The 25,866-nt window shown below is 35.2% G+C and overlaps 1 protein-coding gene across 6 annotated transcripts in view; it reads right to left on the reverse strand.

Annotated features, from left to right (window-relative positions):
- Nucleotides 1-21,301, reverse strand: part of LOC149806689 (ATP synthase mitochondrial F1 complex assembly factor 1-like) — a 35,072-nt gene extending 13,771 nt beyond the window's left edge. Inside the window, exons 1-4 of one of the 6 annotated variants that reach the window (XM_089956601.1) lie at nucleotides 21,260-21,301; nucleotides 11,346-11,632; nucleotides 6,663-6,810; nucleotides 3,137-3,199 (exon numbers count right to left, since the gene is read on the reverse strand). In XM_089956601.1, the coding sequence (XP_089812727.1) occupies nucleotides 3,137-3,199; nucleotides 6,663-6,810; nucleotides 11,346-11,590 (456 nt within the window). In that variant the 5' untranslated portion in view covers nucleotides 11,591-11,632; nucleotides 21,260-21,301. Of the gene's footprint in view, nucleotides 1-3,136; nucleotides 3,200-6,662; nucleotides 6,811-11,345; nucleotides 11,633-21,045 lie in introns of all 6 variants that reach the window. The other 5 variants (XM_089956583.1, XM_089956608.1, XM_089956592.1 and 2 more) reach the window with 5 other exon arrangements.
- Nucleotides 21,302-25,866: the final 4,565 nt, after the last annotated feature.

Below are 25,866 nucleotides of genomic sequence, written 5' to 3' on the forward strand. Positions count from 1 at the left end.
AACAAGAGCTAAATCAAAAGAGCTGTATCACTGGAGATAACAAGAGCTATATCACTGTTGATAACAAGAGCTACCATATTTACCGTATGTTTTCGGACTGCAACAAATAATGAAGTTTTTTGTCGTCTGAATACATATCAAATTCTTTAATTAGGTGTCCGAAAACATACAGCTGAAGATAAATTTATTCCCTCCCCCCCCCATGTCTGTAACGAAGTTACCGTTGGCTCACAGGACGACATGCTGCCATGAAGTAAAACAAGTATTTTGTCAAGCACCACGGAAAGGATAATGAATGAAAAACAGGCATTACTTGCCTATTTTGTCTATGTGATACATGTCCATCCACCAGAAAACACAGCCATACATGTATTAGAGCCATGATTGTGTGCGTATTTTCCAAAAGAACCGCCATATTACTAATCTTGCAATCCACAGTTTAACCCTCTGCTAATCAGTGATCATTAAAATCTACATTACCAAGGCGCGCAAGCTTAATTTCTGTGTAATTAAGATATTAATGCCAACTAAATAAAAGATTCTGGAATTATAATTTTTAAGATAGTTATGACAGAAACATTTTAGTATCGAGAGTAGAAATACCGGTACATGTATGATGGCTAATCTTAGAGCACCAAGGGTGAGAGGCTCCATATGGGGTGAGTGTTGTATGCACGCACAGGAAGGGTAAAAATAACAAGCAAGTTGCAATATACGAGTTGGCGTGATTAATATGTCGGTATTTTAAAAAAAATAAAGGTGATCTATTTATTGTGGTTCTCTTTTTTTTTTCTCCCCACCTAGCCAAGGGCAGCTTCAAAATGAGTAGAGCTTGCTGACTCAAAACAATCGACTGCTTTTTGTTTTGATGTACCAGTATGTCGGAGATTTCAAGGTGTCTAGGTGATAATTGTTAATAATAAAACTTGTGGGATTTCTTTGACAGGTGTGTTCGGAAATAAAATGCAGCCATCTGGATTTCATTAAAAGAGCACATGATGTACCGAACATTTAGCACCCATAATCAATATTTATCGTCTACAAAGAGGTTTACCCCCTGTAGAATAATAACTATGTTTAAACCTTGGTATATAATGCTTCAGGCATAAGGGGTTTGTTTTGTTGCACAATGCCAATGAATTTTACTAATCCATACCGACTCTCCGATGTATTGTTTAATGATAAAAAGCATGGGTCATGGTTTCTAATCAAAGCCATACCTGTCACACCTGTTTGAAGTGGTTTCGTGTGTAACAATGTCTACACTGACAACCAATCATATTTTTGTTAGCCAATCAAGCTAGTGAAATATAAAGCATACATAAAATACCCACCACTATCAAAAGTTTATATACTGGATAGCTGTCGTTGTGAAACATAATATTGTTAGTACTGTAATAATTTTGATGGATAAGTTTATCATACGTTATGCAACAAGCGAGGAGGCACTGTCTAGTTCTTGGAGGGACTCTCCCTTACCGAAATCGTCTCCAAAGAGGCCAGTAGGCCGTCCACAGAAGCGACCTCGAATTAATGATTCTGAGGATGCATCACAAAAAGAACCGCCTACAAAGAAAGCTGCTCTAGATGACGAGTCTGATTATCCTGAACCTGAGAGTGCTCCACCCGGTTTTGTACGTGGTCACTATAGACATTATACATTAAAGCAAAAGCAGGATATCGTTAACAATGCAAAACGTCTGGGAATTAGACCTACAGCAGAAAAATTCAGGATTCCGAAATCCACAGTGAGTACCTGGATGAAAATTGACTTTTCTGCCGATCTGAACTTGAACGGACATTTGCTAAGTGTGGACGACCCATTTCATATGGACAAGCTATGGATGATAAGATAGTTCAGTGGGTGCTCACTCAGCGTGACTTACAAATTCCAGTCAGTGTTGAGGGAATATGTATATATGCCAAGGAGCTTGTCTCAACAGAATTTCCGGAGAGTAAATTCCATATGACGTATTACCCCCAATGATTATTTTCAAGGGAAAGAGACGGCTAGATCTAAAGGCAGCAAAAGGGTGGATTATCACAGTTCAAAAGAAAGCATGGATGGACGAAACGCTAATGCTGCGATGGATTGAAGAAATTTATTTGCCATTCACAAGACAGCGATCACTATTAGTTATGGACTCGTTCCGGGCTCACATCACTGATGATGTGAAGAAACAGTTGCGGTGCAGAAATGTTGTGCCAGCAATAATACCAGAAGGCTGCACATCCAAACTGCAACCTCTTGATGTGAGCATCAATAAACCTGTCAAGAGCTACCTCCGCCGCAGCTGGACGGAATACATCAGGGATGCTACGAATGCATTAATATTATCTAATGACAGCAGCAAATGACGGATCAAGACAGCCAATAAAACGAAGCAGCAGATCTTCCTAGATTGTGTCCGAAAACATAAATTGTAGAAAAAATTATAGCAGAGCAATGTTCGAAAACTTATAAGGCATATAAATATTATATTTCCCCCCTAAAAAATGTGTCCAAAAACAAACGGTGTCCGAAAACATATGGTAAATACGGTATATCAAAAGAACTATATCACTGTAGATAGCAAAACTATATCACTGAAGATAATAATTATATTAATGTAGAAAACAGGAGCTATATCACTGAGAAAACAAAGATTTCTGTTTACATGTATTGTTTTATTGTGTTAACTGCTTGTGTTTCTATTCCAAGTCTAAGAAAGGACAAAACAAGAATGGAAGAAATGGAAAGTTTGAAAAAATTATTTCTGGATACAGATTTAGCCGTAATGGCATTAAGGTCAGATATACACAACTTATCTTGAAGTACAACTATAATCAATCTAGTCAAATGATGATATTTGATGTCAGATCCTGAAGTATACTGAATGGATAAACTTCAACTGAAAATTTCATTCAACATATTTCTGGAATACTGAAGGTTAATAAAAAGGCATAAATTTAATCTTGCTTCGGACCAAATGTAGTGCAAAGAATTGTCTTTTAGTTTCACAGTTTGGGCTTGACAAAATAATTATTGGGCAACAACTTAAAATCGAGAGACAATTCTGGTTTTACAATGGCAATGGTGTGATCTAATAAAAAGAGACTGGGCTGTAAGAACAGATTCTCTCTATTTGACACTGACCTTGTCAATCTCTTCAGCTGTTTTATCCAACATCAGCTCTATCTTCATAATTTCATCCAAACTCTGGTAATGACATAAAAAAGCCAGAAGTTGAAAATGTTATATTTTGCTACTATGAATTAATACCATCAGTTATAAAGGATGGTATAGTACTATCATATAGAAAATGGCAACATTTATACAATAAATAATAACCATCAATTTTAAAGGATGGTATAGTACTGTCATGTAGAAAATGGAAACTTTTCTACAATAAATTATTAGGTTCCACTGTAATGGATGGTATAGTATTGTCATATAGAAAATGGCAAGTTTTTTACAATAAATTATTGCATTCAAGTTTAATGGATGGTATATAACTGTCAAGTAGAAACTGACAACTTTTTTACAATAAATTTTTAAGTTCAATTTTAATGGATGGTATATAACTGTCAAGTAGAAACTGACAACTTTTTTACATAAATTATTATGTTCAAGTTTAATGGATGGTATATAACTGTCAAGTAGAAACTGACAACTTTTTTTACAATAAATTATTAAGTTCAAGTTTAATGGGTGGCATAGTCCTGTCATGAAGAAAATGGCAACTTTTCCACAAATAAATTATTACCATCAATTTTAAAGCATTGAGTATAGTACTGTCATGTAGAGAATGACAATTTTTCTGCAATAAATTGTTACAATCAATTTTAAAGTATGGAGTATAGTACTGTCATGTAGAGAATGACAATTTTTCTGCAATAAATTGATACAATTAATTTTAAGGGATGGTAGAACACTGTCATGTACTATTATGGCTGTTATGATCTTATTGTGATTCAACATAATTTATATATCTACAAATTCACCTGTCTATTTAAATTTGCGTATGTTTAGATAAGTGTGCTATCTTTTCTCTGCTTCAAACATGAGGAAAAATGTACAATCTCTTTTGTACTGATTAGCAACCAGTTGACATGGCTTTTTAAAACTGAGATCATGAATCACTTAATATGTTTTATGTACACGGTAATCTTTATTAACATGAGAAAAACTTGGTTAAAACCCATGTTTTCTAGTTCTGCCATGGTTTGTTTCTTCAAAATGTTTGGCAGTATATTTTCCCAAGACAACCAACTTTCTGTACCAGAAATGATGTTACCATGCCTGCTATTGTGATTTAAATTTAACTAAATTTTTTTAAAGTGCTCATAATTTGTGAATCTGTGCATTTTTTCAGCAAACAGCTTTTATTTAAATCAGCAGCAAGACAACTATGACAAAATAACCACACATTACATAATTGCTATAAAAAGGACATATGCATTTATTCACTAGAAGCTTATTTAGCTCAAAATGTCATTGCTTGATGCAAAACCATAGGGCTTAGAAGTCAATCTGATATGTCTATTTAATTCCCTTGATTGTATAATTCCATGTAATGGGTAGAGATTACATCACATATCCATTATCAAATAAGGAGGTTTACCAAGTTTTTCTCATGTTGATAAAGATTACTGTGTACATAAAACATATTAAGTGATTCACGATCTGAGTTTTAAAAAGCCATGTCAACTGGTTGCTAATCAGTACAAAAGCGAATGTACATTTTTCCTCATGGTTGAAGAAGAGAAAAGATAGCACACTTATCTAAACATACGCAAATATAAATATAACACCACTTCCAACTACCTTCTCTCCAGTCGACCTTCTGGACATGTTTGCAAATTTCTTCCGTGACAAAGTACAAACCATTAGAGATAAGCTTGACACCACAATTTCAACTGATTCGTCGTCACCATACAGTTGGGATACAGAATTTGAGTGGCAACCATTAGCAGCATTTGAACCTGTCTCTATGGATTTTGTACGTACAATCCTGATGAAGAGTGCACCAAAAATCATGTGAACTTGATCCAATTCCAACATCACTGCTGCTTGAGTGCTTAGATCCAGTATTGCCTTCACTAACTGATGTTATTAATACCTCTCTCTCATCCGGGGAATTCCCATCATTTTTCAAAACTGCTATTGTAAAGCCTCTGCTGAAGAAACCAACACTAGACCATAACGATTTAAAGAACTATACCGCCCAGTTTCTAATCTCCCATTCATATAAAAAATCTTAGAAAAGGTTGTTCTATCCCAGCTTGTATCATATCTAACTTCAAACAGTCCTTTTTAGCACTGTAGAATCTGCATATCGCCTTGCCACAGTACTGAAACTACTCTTCTAAAAGTAGTTAATGACATTCTCTCTGCGTTGAATAGCGGAAAGATTACAGTCCTCACCCTCCTTGATTTGTCTGCAGCATTTGACACAATAGACCATGATATATTACTTCATTGTCTCCAGCATGTATTTGGCATTCATGATACAGCCTTACTGTGGTTCAAGTCCTACTTGGTCAACAGGACACAAATTGTATCTGCAAATGGAATACACTCCAGCCCAGTTGATCTATGTTGGAATACACACCAGCAAGATACTTACGCTCCTTTTCTGACAATCATATACTCATTATTCCCACTATGAAAACAAAGTCATATGGACAGCGTTCTTTTGCATACCAGGGCCCAGCAACGTGGAATGAATTGCCCACTGAACTTAAACACAAAGACACAGTGATCACATTCAAGAGGGCTCTCAAAACTCACTTATTTCGACTGCAAGAACATACTTAAAGACCTAATAATGTTTCCTACCTGAAATATTCTCAGCATGTTTTTTTAATTTTTTTAATGTTTTTCTAATTTCATGGTGTTTGTTTTTGTAATAATATTATTATGTTTTTTTATCTTATATGTGTTGTCCAATGTTGTGAAGCACTTAGAGCTTCTAAAGATTAGGTGCTATACAAAGTCCTCATTATTATTATTATTACATGCAGATGACATTGACTTACACGTGAAAATGCAACATTTTTCCAGGTGTAGTCAGTCCCTTAGGTGTGACTTAGGTGTAAATTATCATCTGTAAAGTTGAGTTAATGTCATTTTATAGTATAGCTGCATACAGTGAGAGCGACACCATATCTAATGATAACAGATGTTTATGCAACAAAAATTCATATGCAAAGTGGAGATGCATGGACAATCATGTAACCAGCACAACATGATAATTGATCACAAACCAGAATGCAAATCTTTACCTTTTATGTAACTATTTTAATCCAATACATTCCATTAAAACATACCCAACAACATAATCAGAGAGGCCACTTTTTTGCAGTTCAAAAATGAAAGTTTCTCAGCAGATATGTATAAAAAGAGTTATGACTTTCTCATTGCTGCAAATTACCCATGTCAAAATCTGTTCATTTATCTCCACTTATTGTGCATGTGTCCCTTTGTTTTAACACCATTTCCATTATATATCCCAACCTAAACATCCATCCTTCTGTCCATCCATCTGAACTATATGTATGTTTGCTGAACAGCTTTTGTAGGGACCTGATGAATTTCGAACCAACATCGTATGGGCCAGATTACTGAATAAAGCTAGGAAAATGTTTCTATTTATTTTTAAAATCTGGATTTACTTTACCTGTGGAGGCCACTGTACAGGTGTGCCAATGCCTTTAAATGTTGGCGGTGGAGGGCGTTCACTTAGTCCCTGTCTTCTCTCGACTTTCTGTTTTACGTTTTTGTGTTCCATATCTGAAACTTTGGCTTCATATTCTTCTCGGGAAGACCTGAAATGAATACAGCCAATTGGTACACACTGAGCATTGCATAAAAATGAATACAGCCAATTGGTACACACTGAGCATTGCATAAAAATGAATACAGCCAATTGGTACACACTGAGCATTGCATAAAAATGAATACAGCCAATTGGTACACACTGAGCATTGCATAAAAATACTGTAGATCTCTGCACTTTTCTTTTTTTCGCTGGCCTTATCACTTGGATAAAGAAAACTCCATTGCCAATGAAACATGTTCATTATTAACAGAATTTTGTTATATACAGGAAACTAGACAGAGGACACAGATGCCAATTTAGTATAAATGAAGAAATATTTATTCAAGTTACAACATCAAAATTCTAGTCAAACAGGACAATTACTCTCTCAAATTTTGACAGAAACAGTTGAATAATGTTGACTTCATATTTTTGTATTATATCCAGATTAGTTTCAACCAATGATGCGCTTCAATTGATGAAAATTTGGTTGTGATTACAAACTTCACAAACTGGGAATAATTTGTTATTACAAACTTTACTAAAGGGGCATAATTTGGTATTACAAACTTCACTAAAGGGGCATAATTTGGCAGTGTTTACAAACTTCATAAATTTGGTTCAGATGACCCATCTTTTGATGAAAGCCCAAAACTAAATTTGTTTCAATCCATGAGAGCCTTTGGAAGTTTTGAAGCAGAAGTGGAAATCAACATAAAAAGGCAAATTTCCAGGTCCAACACAGGCAATAATTCAAATGTTTTAAAGCTAGTTGGAGACAAGTAAACCTGAACTAAATCTTCAAAATAAAATGTTCACATCAAATTAGGTTTCAATCAATTCTTTCTATTAAAGAGTGGAAACAATTCAGGATTCAAGGACAAACTTCCGTGTAAAACAAGGCCAAGAATATGCAAAAAATACTTTACCTTCATCTTTTTAATATAAAAACCCATACATGTACTAAGCTCAATTTCAATCTTTGAAAAAGTTATAAAAATAGAATGAAGGTAAAATGATCTATATTCTGACAACTCTATAATTTTTTACTCCTTTATATATATGACACAGTTAATTTGCATAAGCCGGTCAAAGAGTGACATTAAAGAATTTACTTAAGAAATGAAGGAAGACAGTAAATGACAAGTAGAAAATTAAAATACAATAGAGAAGTTTATTTTCCTAATCAAATCAAACCATCAAACTCTGAAGTGGGTAATTCTGACCACTAAAATACATTAATCAATCACTTCTGATGTATTACAATTTTCCTTTAAGTTTAGTATCGATTTGTGATCCATTTGGATTTTTTTTAATAGGGTCAAACCATTTTTTTAAACAGACCAAGCATTTTTCATATGAAACAGAAGGGAAGGGATAAGGGGAATTAGGAAAAAAACTTTTGCACGTTTCTGAAATTTTATTTTCTGTCTTAAGTTATCTGGTCATTTTTTTGTGATGGTGGTTCTACTTTTCACGTTAATATTAGGGTGGTAGGAATTATCCAACATGTTAATATTATAGTTGGTTTATTCAACATTGTATGAAATCTTGAAACTGGCTCTTTTTGTCTTTTTGGTGTTTTTTTCACATACTTTTACAAGTTAAAATTTCATTATTATGCATGAACCAAATCTAGCCCAGGTTTAACTGTCCTCAAAATCCAACAAATTTAATTATTATTTATAAACCGAATCTAGCCCAGGTTTAACTGTCCTCGAAATCGAACTGACAGATTTCCAAGTCCTTCTAGACATGTATTAATGTCCAGATGACAGAAGAGATGCATGTAATAACAGAAGGATGTCATTTGCCCTTGGAATGCCCTTTGTGCTGGAATTGACATGTACTTCATTTACATAATCATATACAATGAGTAAGACCACTGAATGCCCTTTGTGCTTGAATTGACCTGTACCTTATTCACATAATCATGTCCATTTAGACAAGCCATGGAATGCTCTTTGTCCTTAAACTGACCTGTACCTCATTTACATCAACATGTATACTGAGACAAGTCACAGAATGCCCTTTGTCCTGGAATTGACCTGTTACCTTATTTACATAATCATATACATTGTGACAAGCCATTTTACATATCAGGATTATGTCAATAGCTGATCATTAGTATAAATTAAGATGAGAGTAGTTAGAATTATCCCATCAGTCAAAAGTTGACCAGCTTATCATAGAGAAGCAAGAGCTAACTTCAAGTCAAACAGGATAAGTAACATTTTGACAGAAATAAATGAAAATCAAACATGATCCAGATCTTCCAAGACTATAATAATCATAAATTTGGCTTCAATCCACACAAGTCCTACAAAATACTGAATAGAAATGAGCTTGTGATGAAAGGGTTAGCACCTGGGTCTGTTTTAGAACTGAAAAATGAAGAGGGATATTTCACCCTCCCACTTCCATTTTATAAAATGGGTGGATTTTCTAAATATGGAACTGATTTAACAAGGAAATATAGGTAGGGCTTGAAAAGATGATGCAGATGACATTTTTTCTGACACAACAATAGACCATGAAAGAGCTAAATAATACAGGGGATGTAACTCTGTCAAAGTTTAATAGAAAAAAGACAAAATCAAATCTTACAAGGATTTTACTATAAATCTCCAGCTGAAATTTTATTTTAATCTGTGTACCATATATGCTCGCACAGAAGTCAGATCTCACTGCAAACTGTATAAACTCAGATCTGTCCCCATATACTGTGCTGGCAGATCTGGGTCCTATTAGTTTGTAAGAGTAATCAACAGAGCAAACAACACAGACCTTGACCTGCCTGCACATTATGTGATTGCAGATCAGGGTCTATGTTATTTTTAAAGTTGAACCTGACTTCTATGTGAGTGTGTGGTAGACCTTCAAAAGGTTGCTAAATGGAGATGAATTATGTGACCCAGGAACACTGGACAGTACATTACAGACATGACAGTTTGCACAATTTAAGGGCAGGGGTGATTTTAACTTCAAAAATGCATTCTTTTAACAGCCATTAAACAATTTATACTTCAGCTTGGTCAACTAACATAAATCTTGAATGTTTTCTTGCAGGATACGTTGTTTTAAAAGAGATTCATTACCGTCTTACAGTGTTTTCATCGCCTTTCACAACTTTTGCCATTGCTAGCACCAATAGCAGCATGGATGGAGATGGAAATCACATTTTTCAAAAACTGTATTACGACAAAAAAAAGTGGGTGGGGGCATACAAGGTCAAGATGTGCAACACTGTATTCAATCTCCACAGGCAAGGCCATACTAATATGCAGACCATATAAAGAAAATGAAATTAGATAAGCACATTACAGGTAGATGTATATTTCTCAATCTTAGTTGAATTTTAATCAATTGGGCTTTTATATTTTTGTTTAGATTTGGGGGTGGGAGGTTCTAAGAATAATTGTCCATTCTGAGACTCACTGGTAGTTATTCCATTTTTCCAAAATACATTAACTCCACTTGCATTCAAATCAGGTTAAAGAATGGAAAAGAAAATACATATAAGATTACAGCTGGGGACATTTTGGTCTTAAATATCACAGATTAACAAATTTTTAAACAACAAGGAAGTAAAATCCACTAGTTAATATAAGTTATTCAAAAAAAATTACATTCAGTAAAACTTTTATAGTTCAAGTGTCAGCCACTGAATGCTTAAATAACTCATCCCAGCTTTAATACAAAATTCAAGTCAGCGGACATGGAATATTCAAAACTGCCAAAATCTCTTATCAAACTTTAGGTCCCACAGATTTTCAATGTTCTACAGCATACTTTAAGGACAATTATATAATGAAATCAAGAACACTGTTCAAATAGTTGGCAGACATTAATCAAGAACTGTCAATTCAAATAAATTACAATCTAACTTAAGTCTTTAACTTTGTTATTTCTGCAACAAAATTGTCCCAAAGGTTTTTACAAGTGACTGTCTTCTCCCAAAGGTATAACAAGTGACTGTCTTCTCCCAAAGGTTCTTACAAGTGACTCAAATATCCAACATGTTCTTACAAGTGACTGCCTTGTCTCACATGTTCTTACATGTGACTGCCTTGTCCCATGTGTTCTTACATGTGACTGCCTTGTCCCATGTGTTCTTACATGTGACTGCCTTGTCCCATGTGTTCTTACATGTGACAGCCCTGTTCCACAGATCATTAAAAGTGAAAGCCCTTTCCCTCATGTTCTTAAATGTGACAGCCTTGTCCCACCTGTTCTTACAAGTGACTGCCTTGTCTCACATGTTCTTACATGTGACAGCCCTGTTCCACAGATCATTAAAAGTGAAAGCCCTTTCCCTCATGTTCTTTAATGTGACAGCCTTGTCCCACCTGTTCTTACAAGTGACTGCATTGTCCCACCTGTTCTTACAAGTGACTGCATTGTCCCACCTGTTCTTACAAGTGACTGCATTGTCCCACATCTTCTTACATGTAACAGCCCTGTTCTACAGATTATTACAAGATTATCGATTATGACAATAAAAATATTCCACATACTGCATCCATAACTGAGGCAACTTACACCTCAAATCGTTGCAACTTTTCTTTATACTTGTCAAAATAGGGGTTCTTCATGACATCAAATTTGTTCTTTTCTTCATGATCAGATAGATGTTTTGATGCTGAAAATGGCCTCAACAATGCACACCATCTTCCACCACATTTTTCAGAATAGAGAATGGATGGGAATGTATGGCACTGAGTTTTGCAGAAGAGTGAGGTTGGAAGTCTTCTCAAACATGACAGGCATACTTGTAAACTTCTCATCTCTGGAATTTTGTTGTAATAAAAGTTCTTCACAAAATACTACTGAAAAGAGAATAAGCAATCCATTAACATGCTTGTTATTTGTGTTGTGATAGTTGTTTTAAATAAATGAGTACATGTATATATAAAAAACAGCAAAACAATCAATCATTTTTTAAATCATGTAATAAGCCTCTGTATCATATACAGTGGAACCCCGCTATAATGCGATGATCGGGGTCCATAAAATCGGATCGCGTTAAAAGCGGGGTCGCGTTAATGCGGGGTTTCACAATATTTAACTTTTTTTCCGAGAACATATACGTGTATACATGTACAATGATCAAAAGTCGGCTTATCATCAGATGAATATTAACTGGAATGCATTAATTAAGATATATTCAAAATAATCGATGGCTAATATATGGCTAATATATTTATAGGTTATTACTGTGCATTAAAAACATTTACTAATTTTTATTTGTTTGAACGATAATACAGATTGACAGATTGACCGATAATACCAGACTATTGCTATATCATGAAAAGTGTATCAACACCATATGCTACCGTGCCGTCGTGGCATGCAGTTCATCCATAATGGATGTAATTTGATTGAAAATCGTACAGATTTAAAATATTCAATAATTTTGTAATAGTCTGAATTCGTCGTGTAAAATATAGGATGAACAAAATATTGAAACCATTTACTTGCCGTCTGATATCGTACGGTCATTGCATGCAGCTATTCCCGGGTCTACATACCGTGTCTGTACAAATTTCATACCGCTAAAATTTTATCATATGCGACAACTGCAAGAATAATTAACAATCAACGCATGATTTCAGCGTGCAAATAACTTTTATTTCAGATTTTGTGAACATCAAAAGAAACATGTGAAAACTGCTAAATTAATCGTTGCGCAAAGTGCAAAGTCAGTGTGGTTCCAAATTTAAATTTCATCATTTCTTGAAAAATATATCCAATGACGTTTGCTTCTTTGCCGCGAACTTACTCGCCTTAAATTTGGAATCATCTCCATTGATACGGCGATCAAATTTCTCTGCTTGGGCTTTCAGAACTGGGCCAGAAATTGGAACACCTTCTGAGCGAGCTTGTACAAACCATTGGTACAAAGCTGAATCTAGGACATTGTCATTAGCTAACTTAACCCTTTTACGCTGTAAACCAGTTTCCTCTTCAAGAATGTTGGGTAGACTACGGAGCTTTCCTTCATCTGTTTTCCACCCTCGCAAAGTGGACTCGCTGATTCCTAGATCTCTGGCAAGCTGAGTTTGTTGTTTGCCCTTCTTTAGTTGATCTAGGGCATACAGTTTCTCTTTAGCAGAAAACGACTTGCGTTTTTGAACTTGCTTTTCCATAACAGTAAAATATTTTTTTATATAAGCAAACAACGTACACAGATAAAGCTCGATAACTAAGTAATGAAGGCCTGCAATGGTTACGAATCACTTTTTATATAAAACAAAATTAAGCTGAACGGATGTACAATTTCATACCCTTTTAATTCACAGATAATAAAGTGGATATTATTTACTTTCAACTGTTTGTTGTTTGATCACACCGCCAAGCACAGCATACATGTTGGCGGCTTTCGTCCTTTGATGTTTACTAAATTGTGCGACTCTTGTATCAACCACAGCTTTGTCTGCTGCTTGGCTGTGATTGCAGTTAAATAAGAAGCCCATGTCGGCTATTGTTTGAGCAACGACTGTATACAGATTTCATGGAAGACAATCACAAAGACGATTTACTGGCTTTACTCATGGATCCGTAATAAGTAACACTTCCGATAATGTTTACTTCGGCTTAACAATTCAAAAACCTAATTAAACCAGTTTTCTCTTCTAGAGTATAATACGGAGCTTCACCACAACCTGTTCAAATTGATAAATTTCAGAAGCCAAGCGTTGTACACACTATTTCTCGTATGTTATATATATCGTATTATTTTAGAATTCATACAGGATCACTCCTCCAAAATCACTTAAAGAACCTGGATAAATTGTTAAGTTCCGATCGTTTATTATTAAAAGTCATACGCGAATTCTTCCACCAAATTATAATAAACGTTTTACACACTATTTCTCGTACGTTAAACAAATATTTTCACGGTCCGATAAAAATACACGTAAATGAATTTCAAATTTCAGGAACCATGCCACGATCATATTATTTTAAAAGTCACAACTAATCTCATGCCCAAAATGAAGTTAATTTCTTGTTTTGTTTTTTTTTACTTTTCTCCAAATTTTTTTTCTTCATGTGTGAATGAATATACGAAATTTCGGGAGCCATGCTATGACCGCGTTATATCCGAATTCGCGTTATGGCGGGGCGCGTTATAGCGGGGTTCCACTGTATAATCGATTTTGTAAAGTTTTCTTCATCTCATCTTGCAACTCTTTGGCTAGCTTTTGGTTCAACTTTCCAAAGTTAACAGAACTGTATATAGTTTAGCAGAAATTTATACCATAAAGTCTTTCTTTCATCTTTAAACAAGATTTCTTTTACAGATACACAAGATGACCCAAACTAAATGCTGTCATAAAGTAAGTTTAAAACTATACTACATGGACATACAAAAGCATGGCATAAAATAATCCAGCCAGTTATAATGGGGAAATCCCCCTCAACTCTGCCCTTGCCCAGATCAACAAAGTGTATCTGTACTTTTGCATTAGTTTCACCAAATATTAATGTTTATTTATGTCATCAGCAGTAAGTCCTTGGGTTTCATGGACAAGGAAATCACAAAACAGTTTACCAGTGTATCATGGCATTGTTTCTGGTGGTATGTACCGTACTTTTTTTACTGTACTGGCACATTGGTAGTTTTCATGATTAAGGAACGTACAAAATTACTGAGGAATTTTGTTACAACTTAAATGATATTAACATCGTGCTTTCATTAGTCATTAAAAAATAGTTCAAGAAATTAACTTTCTTTTTACAAAATGGTTGTATGTCACAAATTAATGGTGAATATTACAAATATAATTTATTACATAGCCATTTAATCTTACATGGCTGATCTGACATGTGATACTGATGTTCAGTCTGTGATTTTGAACTGCACACCTAAAATTTCCGTATTGCATACCTAAAATTTCAGCATCATACAACCAGTTGGGAACTACTTTTACAACTTCAAACATTAAATAACAGTCCACTTATAAAATATCATGAATGATTTATTGCTAATTGTGTGAAATTATCAAAAAATTACAACACACATTTGTAATTTTATTAAATTAAGTCTTAATTGGTGCAAATGGCCACTTTGTCGCATCTTAATTGGAGATCTCAGTACCCTAAGTAGTGACAAGAAGTTTTTGTGCATTTCATGGTATCTAGGCTGAGAAATCAGAGTTAGTTGAGGTGGAGAACAATATTCATGCACATAATGTTGACAATGCATTTTCAGATTAAGCCAGTGTGCAAAGTGATATTATACAAGAGAGAGAGATAGTACTTTTCTACTGAAATCATGGATTGGAAATTTTATAAAATCCAGAAAAAATAAAAAATACACAGGGAGTCATATCAAAATTCAAGGCATGGATGATGTCATTCCCATATGCAGCACTGATGATACAAAGAAACATTCCATAATGTAAATCATGTAAAATAAAAAACTTAGAATCATTTCAACTTCAGAGGTTCAAAACTTTGGTCGCCGAACTGTGTATATATATATATATAGTCATATAATGCCAAAACCTAACTCATACTTTTGAATACATTAAGAAAAAGAATAAAAATGTGTGACTAAAAAGGGGATATGCAATAAAGACAAAACAACAAAAGTGTTTTGAGTCGGGGAAAGAACTAGTTTGATATAGAATAGTAATACAGTATAAATTTCGGTCAAATGGCTTAGACATATTCCTACACTGCATGAAACTCGTTCTTTCTGCCCACTTGGGAAAAAACACATACTGTATGTAGTTTTGTCTATGCATTTATGCTCTTTAATCACATGTCTGATATATTTTCTTGTATGCCAACAAGGTGGCAAAATGGGATGTTGTGAAACAGTCTAACCAAATCCAACTTTTGGATAATTTTGGATAAAAAATACAATATAAAAAACATTTCATGTTTTAGTTAAGTACTTGTATTCCTTTGCAAAGCTATAGAAGCTTTTATACATAGCAAATTCATTTCTTTTGAGTTGATTTATTTTCTTCTCCTTTATCTCAAGATAATCAATATTTTTTTCACAAATATAGTGTACTATCATTGATATAATGTGGTGTCATTTTGCTATAAAACAAATAATTTTTCCAACTTTAAACAGACAGAAATTAAACAAAAAAAGTGTCAGGCCCCTGGCACAGAACAATGAATTGTTGGTCCCTAATGTAACTGTAGTATACCACAATAATGTACAGTAAAAAAAATCATGGTACCCAGTTCTAAGAAACAAACTGATTTTGTTTGATATCCAGGTTTTGTACACTACTTGTGATGATATCAAAATCTTATTAAAATACTACAGTGATCTCGAAAAAATTTCAGTATTTTGCTCTTCACTCTCAGAAAATGGGTCTACTCCCCATTTCTTAAAGTTTCAACCATACACCTGTGAGTTCCCTGATTTTGTAGATTATACTTTCTTGAAAACATGTTTATTTTAATTGTATGTATGTATGTATGTATGTATGTATGTATGTATGTATGTATGTATGTATACATGTACGTACACATATAAGTGGGGGAAGGCTACAGAAATCAAACTTCGCATACAAGTGAAATTCTTAAGAGGTGACTTGATGTCAGTGAGTAAATATGCCGAGAGAAAATAAATTTTGATTTAATTAAAGATAACACAAATCTGAAATAATATGTGTACTGACAACTTACTATTGTGTTGAACAATCCATAATGCATAAAATACTGTACATGTATATGAATAATCCATAATGCATAAAATACTGTACATGTATATCCATAATGCATAAAATACTGTACATGTATATCCATAATGCATAAAATACTGTACATGTATATCCATAATGCATAAAATACCGTACATGTATATAAATAATCCATAATGCATAAAATACTGTGCATGTATATGAATAATCCATAATGCATAAAATACTGTACATGTATATGAATAATCCATAAACTTGAGTATGGATCACATGTTTTACAATTTATGTATCATTCACATCACATTTGGAAGCACAAATAGCTTATATGTATATAAAAATATGTTAGTCCTTTATTGATCTATCCCACTGTAAACAAACACGTGTCACTAAACAATTCAATAAGATATTCATGGTTGCCAATAGCACGTGGCTTTATAGTTGTTTACACGCCAATGTACATGACCTAGACCAGGGGTGCACAACCTTTTTCGGCCAAGGGCCAGATTGCATTTTCTAAGATCACTTGAGGGCCACAAACACTACACTACATGTTCTATACAACAGCGACTTGGTAAATAAAATTAACGTTAATAAATGTTGTAATAAACTACTGCCTGGCATGAAGGTTTTATATAACTTTATTTTTAGTAGCCCAATGGATTTCTAATTCTTAAATATAATTACTGTTCAAGGGCCAGATTTCTGTATTGTTTTAATTTGCCCTGAGGACCTTACAGAACATGTTCGCAGGCCGTGGACCCTTGGCCTAGACTTTGATAAGCTGAAGACAGCTAACATGTTGCTGAAGCTACCAAGGGGATGAGGCTGTTAACAGGGAAATGAAAACATGTGAACAAAATAAAAGTTGAACAAACATTTATGCGACCAAGTATACATGGTTTCAAAAGATTTTAAATTTAATTTGCATCTTATGCTGCCTGTAGTAGCAATTGTACACCATAACATTTTTCCTGCAAAGCAGAAACTTTCACGGCACAATAAAAGTGTTGAATCGTTTTGGGAAATACTAAAGCTGTACCGATGTCCCTTTTTGCCAATTATGCAGATAACGCATATAGCTGATTATTAAAATTGCCAATACTGATTATGAGACAGATTATTTCAAGAAACTGCCTGTTCTACAGTTAATGAAAGCACTAGCATTTAATTGACAAGTAAACCATGCCCTATTTTTGTTATAACTAACAATGCCTAAAATGGGTGCGGATTTATGTTTAACAGTTCAAATGTGGTCTCAAGCTACCATACATATGATAACTATTTCCCACATTTTATATCCCACCTTATTTGTTATTGTTAACTCATATATGCAAGTAAAACTCTTTACTAAATAACATATTTATTCTGAATTAGTTTTTTGGGGGCACATATGCTGTGATATGTTTCTTCATTCCTTCTTTAAATTTAATGATGGTAATCAATGCTTATATATATGGTACAGTAATGCCAGGTCAAGTTGACTCGTGTAAGTTTCATTGGTGGGAATGGAGATCATAATTTGCTGGTCGAGAAAAAATCTACCGCATTCAGTGATCATTACTGGGATTTAGGACGCAATTCACTAATAAGCAAAGCATGTAAAGCACATCAAAAATAAATTTCAGAACTCCTGGTTGACGGATATGTACTTTGTGAAGCTAGCCATAAAGGGGGGGGATTTAATTCCTGAATGCGTGAAATCGACGGTCTCATTATACATCACTTAGCTTACATTGCAAAGTACGATCATATGGTTTTAATATTAAAATGTCATTATCTAAATAAAATTTCTTACAAAACTATTTTTGGGAAAATAATATATCTAATATAGATTTGCTTAATACCTGATGTTTCTATTAAAAAAAGAGAGACTGTAGGAAAGTAGATATTTTACATTTGATAATGCATTTATTTCAGGTGACAACAGTTAGACCTATACACTAACGGTGATGCACAATTCAAAGACCATGGAAGTAATGCAAAACAGTCATGTAATGACATATTTTGTAATATTATGGCTGTATTGCTTGCTGTCAATAAAGTAATAACTATCCCATCTTTTTCAATTTTCATTGCCTATTACAATAATACATTACAAAATTGGCAATGAAATATTTAGACTGGCTATTTTTTTGGGCGACAACTTTTAAAAGCCATGACCATCCCTGTAATGTTTATGCTGGAAGTTCAACAGCCACACGAGGCCTCATTGGCTGGTAGGCTGCTGTGATTGGGATGAGTGCATGCATGGTAATGATAATTTGTTGTGAGCAGACATTCAGTGGTAGTTTACAGCAAGCATGTTAAAAAGTACTTACCTTTAATAATATACCGTCTTTCAATTAACCCCCAAATCAAATGTTTATATCTTAATTTCCACTAATTAATTGATTTAAAATTCAAGCCATGTCAAGATGAATGTTATGATCAAATTTATATTTTGGAAATTTGATTACATCGGCACCAATTATTTCTGATGATAACGATTCTACAGATTGTTCCATTAATCGGCCTGATTATGAGTATGGCCGATTAATCGGTACAGCTTTAGGAAATACAACAATCGATCAGCTTCCATTGCTTTTATTTAAGTTTAGTGTTTACTTCCTTTAAAAGGTGCTTTGTTTTTACTGAAGATTGTAGTCACCTTGCTTTGATGAAGGGTGCATGTGTTATTGCAAACCTTTGAGTACCATTAACAAATGCTGGTTTGTTATTGTGGCAGTAACATCAAATAACTGGAGTAGAGCAATTGATTGAGACTGAATTTTTTTCTTTTCATTTGCTTAGTATTTATACAGAACAATCAGACTGCTTCAAGGTAATCCATTTTCTTTTGAAGTTTCAGCAAAACTAATTATTAGGTATATTTTTAAAAAAAAAAAAAATCAACCTGTCATGATAATGGTATATTATAGCCATTCCTGTTCCAGTCTTTAGAGGTTAATTGATTGTAGCTAATCTGTTATGATGACTATCTGAGTGTATCAGAGCTTACAGTACCCAGGCCACACGTCTGCATAATTGGATTATGATGTAAAAACGCACTATTAAGATGCATTTATCAATATGAACAAACGATTTGTTTATGCAACAATCGATAGCTCCCAGTGCATTTTATATCCAAGTTTGCAACTTCCTTTCATGGTACCTTTGAATTTCTCCACCACAAACCCAAGACTGTATATAAAAGTTTAAACAGGTAAAAGATATTGTCAAATAAAACAATCACCAGATGGTATATTTTGTCATCAATAAAGTATAAAAATATTGCAATTTGTAACACTGGCAAAGCCCAGCACCATCCCTGTTGAAGAGCATCATGGGGAAATCTAGACATATCACAAGGATGCTTAAAGAACATCATGGGTAAATCTATACATTTTACATGGATGTTTGAGGTGTATCATGGGTAAATCTAGACATATCATTAATGATGCTTGTAGTGTACCATGGGTAAATCTAGACATATCACAAGGATGCTTGAACGGCATCATGGGGACATCTAGACATATCACAAGGGTGAATGATGCACATCATGTGAAAACCTAGACATATCACAAGGAAACTTACAGCACATCATGGGTAAATCTAGACATATCACATGGATGCCTGAAGAGCATTATGGTGAAATCTAGATATACCGCGGTATGACAAAGATGCTTTAAAGTGCATCATGTGAAAATCTAGACATGACACCAGGAAGAGGAACAAAACTGACCCCGCCAGGGATGGGATAATGGTGTTGAGGTTTCTCACATCTGCTTGTAATGTGTTGACTTACAGACCAAATACAATAGAATCTGAAAAAGAGTGCCATAAAACCCACAATGGATGAAATAAAATCTGTGATGGACATAGATTGAGTGGATTTCCATTTGACTTGGAGTTGACTTCCACTACTCATACTGGCACTTAGTCCACTGCCCCTCTGTCCATGTCCACCAGATCAAATGGGCAACCCATACATGATGTGTATACTGCAGGTGTTTGAGTCTGGTGTTGTTCTAAAAAATGATGTGAGGCATGTAACATCCCACAGATACTTTTCAGTATGTAATCAAATATCAATAATTGGAAATGAAGAACAAGCCACCCATAGCAATAGACATGTGGGTTCAAGGCTAGTCCTACATGTAAGACCTTGACGCTGATATTTATGTTGTGGGCGTCAAGCACTAAAACAAAAACATGTGCTATGTCTTACAATGTAGGACTAGGTTCAAGGCAAGTAAAATATCCCAAAAATTGCTCCGACGGCAACTGTTTTTAATTGCATGAAGCTGTTTAGTACAAAATGTTTTTCAGAATTATCACCTCGGAAATGGGATAGTGTTTACACTCTGAGCATCTGCAGGTAATTAATTTGGAGTTTGTTGCCTAAACTTCTTTTACTATGAACTGCAATTTACTTGTCAGATTAAAGAGAATAATAGTCTCATGCTTTGTTTATATATATCCAAAATTATGGGCGCTTTTGGCCTCACTAGTGTATTTTAGTTTTTATGATTTTTAAAAAAAATTATATTAGGCATGTGGATGCGGTATTAAACTGTGCCTTGAACCCTTACTTGCCTAAGCAACGATACAAGCTCCGTGCCAGTGGTGGGATCCTGTAATGCGCATGTTGAATCAAATGTCTTGCTCTATTTTTGACAACTAGGTTATTTATCTGTTCTACATAGGTTATGAACCTCATCTTTTCCTAATGCTTCTGCATATTATTTATTTATTTTGTGTGTGTCCTCCTCCCAAACAAACGACCTCCTCGAATTACCCACTTACTAATTTTCGAGCACCTTGTTCTACGTCTTTATTATTTAAATGCATTTCCTAGGTACCTTTCCATAAGCGTCTACGTTATTCTGATTAATATTGCCGACTGCGACGATAGGTTGTTAAAGAAGGATATTAAATCTTAAATGCGATAAAGGGTTATACAGCAAAGTGAACCAGGCAAAATACATTGAATACATTTTTATTTGATTAAAGCTACGTCAGCTAATATAAAAACTGCATAACTTCCTGCAGTGATTTTCCACCCACACCAATTCATTCTATGTATGATAGAGATGCGTAAACAAGATCGGTGTTCAAATCTAACGTCACTGGAACTTGTCTCATTTCCGTTAAAGAAATGGGGCTGTAATGTAATGCTGAATGGTCATGGGAATAAGTGTATTTAAGTTATATTGTGCATTTATTATTCTGCTTTCTTCAAGAGTTCCTGCACAGAATAACACAGTCATAGGTAGGCAAATCCTGAGTTTGCACTTCTCGTCATATTTCGTTAATTGAGGTAACTCAGTATATGTGTTAGTCATTTGTAACAACTCGTGGCTCAAAAAGACATTGATAGAGTGAAACATTATAAAAAGAAGAATTTCTGGGTATTGCTGAGAACTCGGGGTCTCCGTTTTGATGTTTCCCAAAAATGTAGCAAAGAGAAAGGGCAAGTGTTTAAAGGGATGTACACTCCTTTAGTCTCATAGAACTATTTGGAACATATTGAAGATGATAAACTACAACATTCCTTCTGTCTGAAAAATATACACTCGCCTGTACAAATATGGCAACCTTCTTAGTGAAGAATCTCTCGTTTTGGATTGACACATTAAGCAGATAACAGTCCAGAAAGTTTCCATTGAGTTCATGCTTGAAGAAAGAAACTTATAGATTGTTTCAGCCAAAAATAGACATCTCAACTGCATCAGCTTTAATATTGTCCCAATGAGCAGTGAAAATCATACACTTACAGAAACGCTTAATTACACGTATTTGGACGCCAAATTTTGATCTGGGACGCAGAAAATCACTGAGGCGGGAGTCCTCCGTATGCATGTAATATGTGTGCGGCAAAATTCAAAGACTTGCCAGTCCTGCTTCAGCCACCTGCTTTGTAGGAAAATGTGTTGATCAGTTAGCTGTGCTGATATTTACAATGACAGAATTCAGTGACTGAAAGACCCCTTGATGTACATATATGTTGCCATTATAAGAGTACGTCAAAAAGAACATGATGCAATAGCTGGGCGGCAAGTTCAAAGGCTTTGACTGGCGGTCAGGTGGGAAAATGTAGATATTTACAGTGATTGAATTCAGAGGCAGAAAGACCCATAGAGGTACATGCGGTCATTTATAAAAGTACATCAACTTTAGCTTTCGTTATTGTGTTCATTTCCGAATGTATCAGAATAGGTAGTGCATATCACCTCAGAATCAAGACATGTCAAGACTTAGACAAAATGCATTCGTAAATTTGGATAAATATTTTGGGGTTAAACGGCAAACTTGCGAAGATTGTAACGAGATTCAGAAGAGTGCTAAAGCTGCTAGAATTGATAGTTCGGATAGGACAGTAGCTAAGTGTAAGAAAGTGTGTGATGCCTAGCTTAGTGTTTGGAATAAGTCCTTACTTGGATTGACAAAATTCAGTATCACTCTGATGGATGAACAAGAGCTATTTAAGAGGTACATTGACTGACCATGTTTTTTTTAAAAAAATTCCCCTCGCCTTAGCCCGATTAGTTCTAGTGTTGTAGTGAAATGTATTCATCAAGACATCAGTAGCTAGGCCTAGTTTTGATATCAATTATGTTGACATGCAAACTCTTGCCCATTCACAAGCATATGTTTTGATAGCTGATTGACCATTAACCCTTTTCCGAGTAAGGTAGCAACTATCTTTGATGATAAAACATACAAACATGTGTTTTAAGATCAGAATCAGTGATCTGGATATATATTAGTTGCCTCTTGTACACTATTTCGTCTTAAAATTAGTTTGAAACTAAGTGAACCAGTAGGCCTAATGGGAAATAATGGTGGACATTGCTAAGTATGGGATGTACCAGTTTATTAGATTATCTGTTTTCGTAACTCATTGGGCAAATATATTCAGAAAAATATACAAATCATTGAAAAGCCTATGTATTATTTTATTAAAGATTTAACTTTAAAATGCAAATTATGTAGTTTAGAAACATATGGGACAATGCTATGTTGTGGAATTCGCGAGATGCGCTTTAAGGTCTAATCTGTTTTCTGACTTGACATGTATTTACGAAAATACGGGGGAAAAACAGCAAATCAGATACTATTTAAACACTGCCTAAAATTACTAAGAGGACGTAGACAAATAAATAAACCATAAATTTGCAATCCTGTCAATGGACTGTTGTAATGAAGCTATATTAAAGTGAGTGAATTACATTACGAAAACCACTCCATCTAAAAATAGATGAACTCACGTCTGTTGATTCTGTAGGAAAGAAGGGACTGCAACTTCTGATGGTGGGACTCCAATTTTTACCAAAATGGGAGTCCTGGACTCCTAGTGTTAAAATCTTAGCGAGACCTCTGACTTAGTTCATTTCAGTCTAATTAAAATCATACACTTAGTTCACTGCAGTCCAATTCCAAGCGCTTGATTAGAGAAGTAAAAATTTTAGAAAATTTCTGCTGGGTACCCGTCAAGCCTAACGATCGGTTGCCCGGAAAATTGTATTAAATGTGAACCTGAACTGCTTTGTTGTAGGTTCAAACATGTCAACCACTAATAGAGGTATAAGCATAATTATTACTAATATTCTTCTTGGTAGTCTCTCGAGTCGAGGAAGACAAGTTGTGCAATCTCATCGACGGTGGACACACTTGTGGCTCCAGGGTCCAAATTCTGATGCAGTTGCAGGTGGGGCATGGGACACTGGTGGTTGGCGGTGGCTGGGATACATCTCTGTAATGTCTCTCACGAGCTGAAGCAAGACGCTGGCCGTGGTCAGCCTCGAAGGTGGAACAGGCTTTTCTGGTCAGGGTTTGCCAGTGGCTTCTGTCTGAGGAAGCAAGCTTCAGCTGGGTGGATTGAAGGTCTGTTCGTTTGATGTATGTCTTGAGATTGTCTTTGTACCTCTTTCGGTTGCCAAAGAACAGCTGCTTTGGGATTCTGTTTTGACCCGTGCGAATGACATGCCAGTCCAATGAAGCTGGACCTGGATTAGTTCAGCTTCGATGTTTGTTGTGTTGGCTCTTTCATGGACTTCCTGGTTGGTGATTCAGTTCTGCCACTTGATCCGCATGATGGATCTCAGGGAGTGCTGGTGGAATTGTTCCAACTGACTGATATGCCTTTGGTAGACAGTCCACGTTTCACAGACATACAAAAGAAACGTGAGGGCAGCTGCATTGTACACCTTCATCTTTGCATCTTTGTTGACAGGAGTATGTTCTTGTGCTGCAAGACCTTGGTTCGGAGTCGTCCGTGTGCTTGACTGGCTTTTTGGATCCTCGCAGTGATCTCTTTGTCCAGGGAGCCATCACTGGATATTGTGCTGCCAAGGTATTTGAAACTATCCACATTCTTCAGCTGCATGTCGCCAATGGTGATGCAGGGTTGTAAAGTTACAGTGTTTGGGGCGGGCTGGTAGAGGACTTCTGACATTCCTAAGCTAATTGTGAGTCCAAATTGATTGGAGGCTTCAGAGAACCTGTTCACGATTGCCTATAGGTGAGTCTCTTCATGGGCCATGAGAGCACAGTCATCTGCAAAGAGTGCTTCAGTGATGAGTCTTTCTAGCATCTTGGTTTTTGCAGCTAGGCGACAGAGATCAAACTCTGATCCAACCAGGCGGTATCTAATGTCGATACCAAGATCAAGGTCACGGATGGCAAGGCTTAGTACCTGTTTCAAGAAGAGGCTGAAGAGTACTGGAGCGAGTACACAATTTTGTTACACCATTAGATATGTTTTATTAAACACGTTAATATTATTAATCCTTGATCATTTCTGCATGGATTAAATATAGGATGTTCTATAAACATCGGGCAGGGGGCATCAAGCATTTGTACGTGGGGGGGGGGTAAAAAATGTACGTGTGTGCACAGGGAGGGGGAAAGGGTCAAGCTTTGCCAGATTTTTGCGTGCATGCTAAATGGATGGCCCCAAAATCTATGTGGATTAGTAGTTAATAGAAGAGTATAGAAACAAAAGAAGTTGATTTATTTATGAGTAACACTCACTTTAACTAGTCATGTTTACAATAACTTTTGCGAATAGTCATAAAGTCCACAAATGATGATTGTTGTAATTATCCTGTACCTGCCATCACTCTTTCCTTAACAACAGTTTGAGGTAACTTGTTTTGAAGTTAATCAAAATCCCGCTTCACTAACATTTTTCAGTCATATAACATCCATCAGTCACATCGATAAAGCCCGTTTATTACAATATCCGGCACCATTTATTGTCGATTTAGACTGGTCTGCTACATCTGTTGTATCAAGTTAGAAAGAATATATGACAAGTTTTTTCACTTTCAAGAAACTTGTCTGCTTTCTTGGAACTGTTTCATGTAAAATTCATGCAAGAAAACTACTATATTTACAAACATGGTGAA

Source organism: Sinohyriopsis cumingii, chromosome 1, assembly GCF_028554795.1.
Source record: "Sinohyriopsis cumingii isolate HCF-2022 chromosome 1, ASM2855479v2, whole genome shotgun sequence".
Classification (NCBI taxonomy): Eukaryota; Metazoa; Mollusca; class Bivalvia; order Unionida; family Unionidae; genus Sinohyriopsis; species Sinohyriopsis cumingii.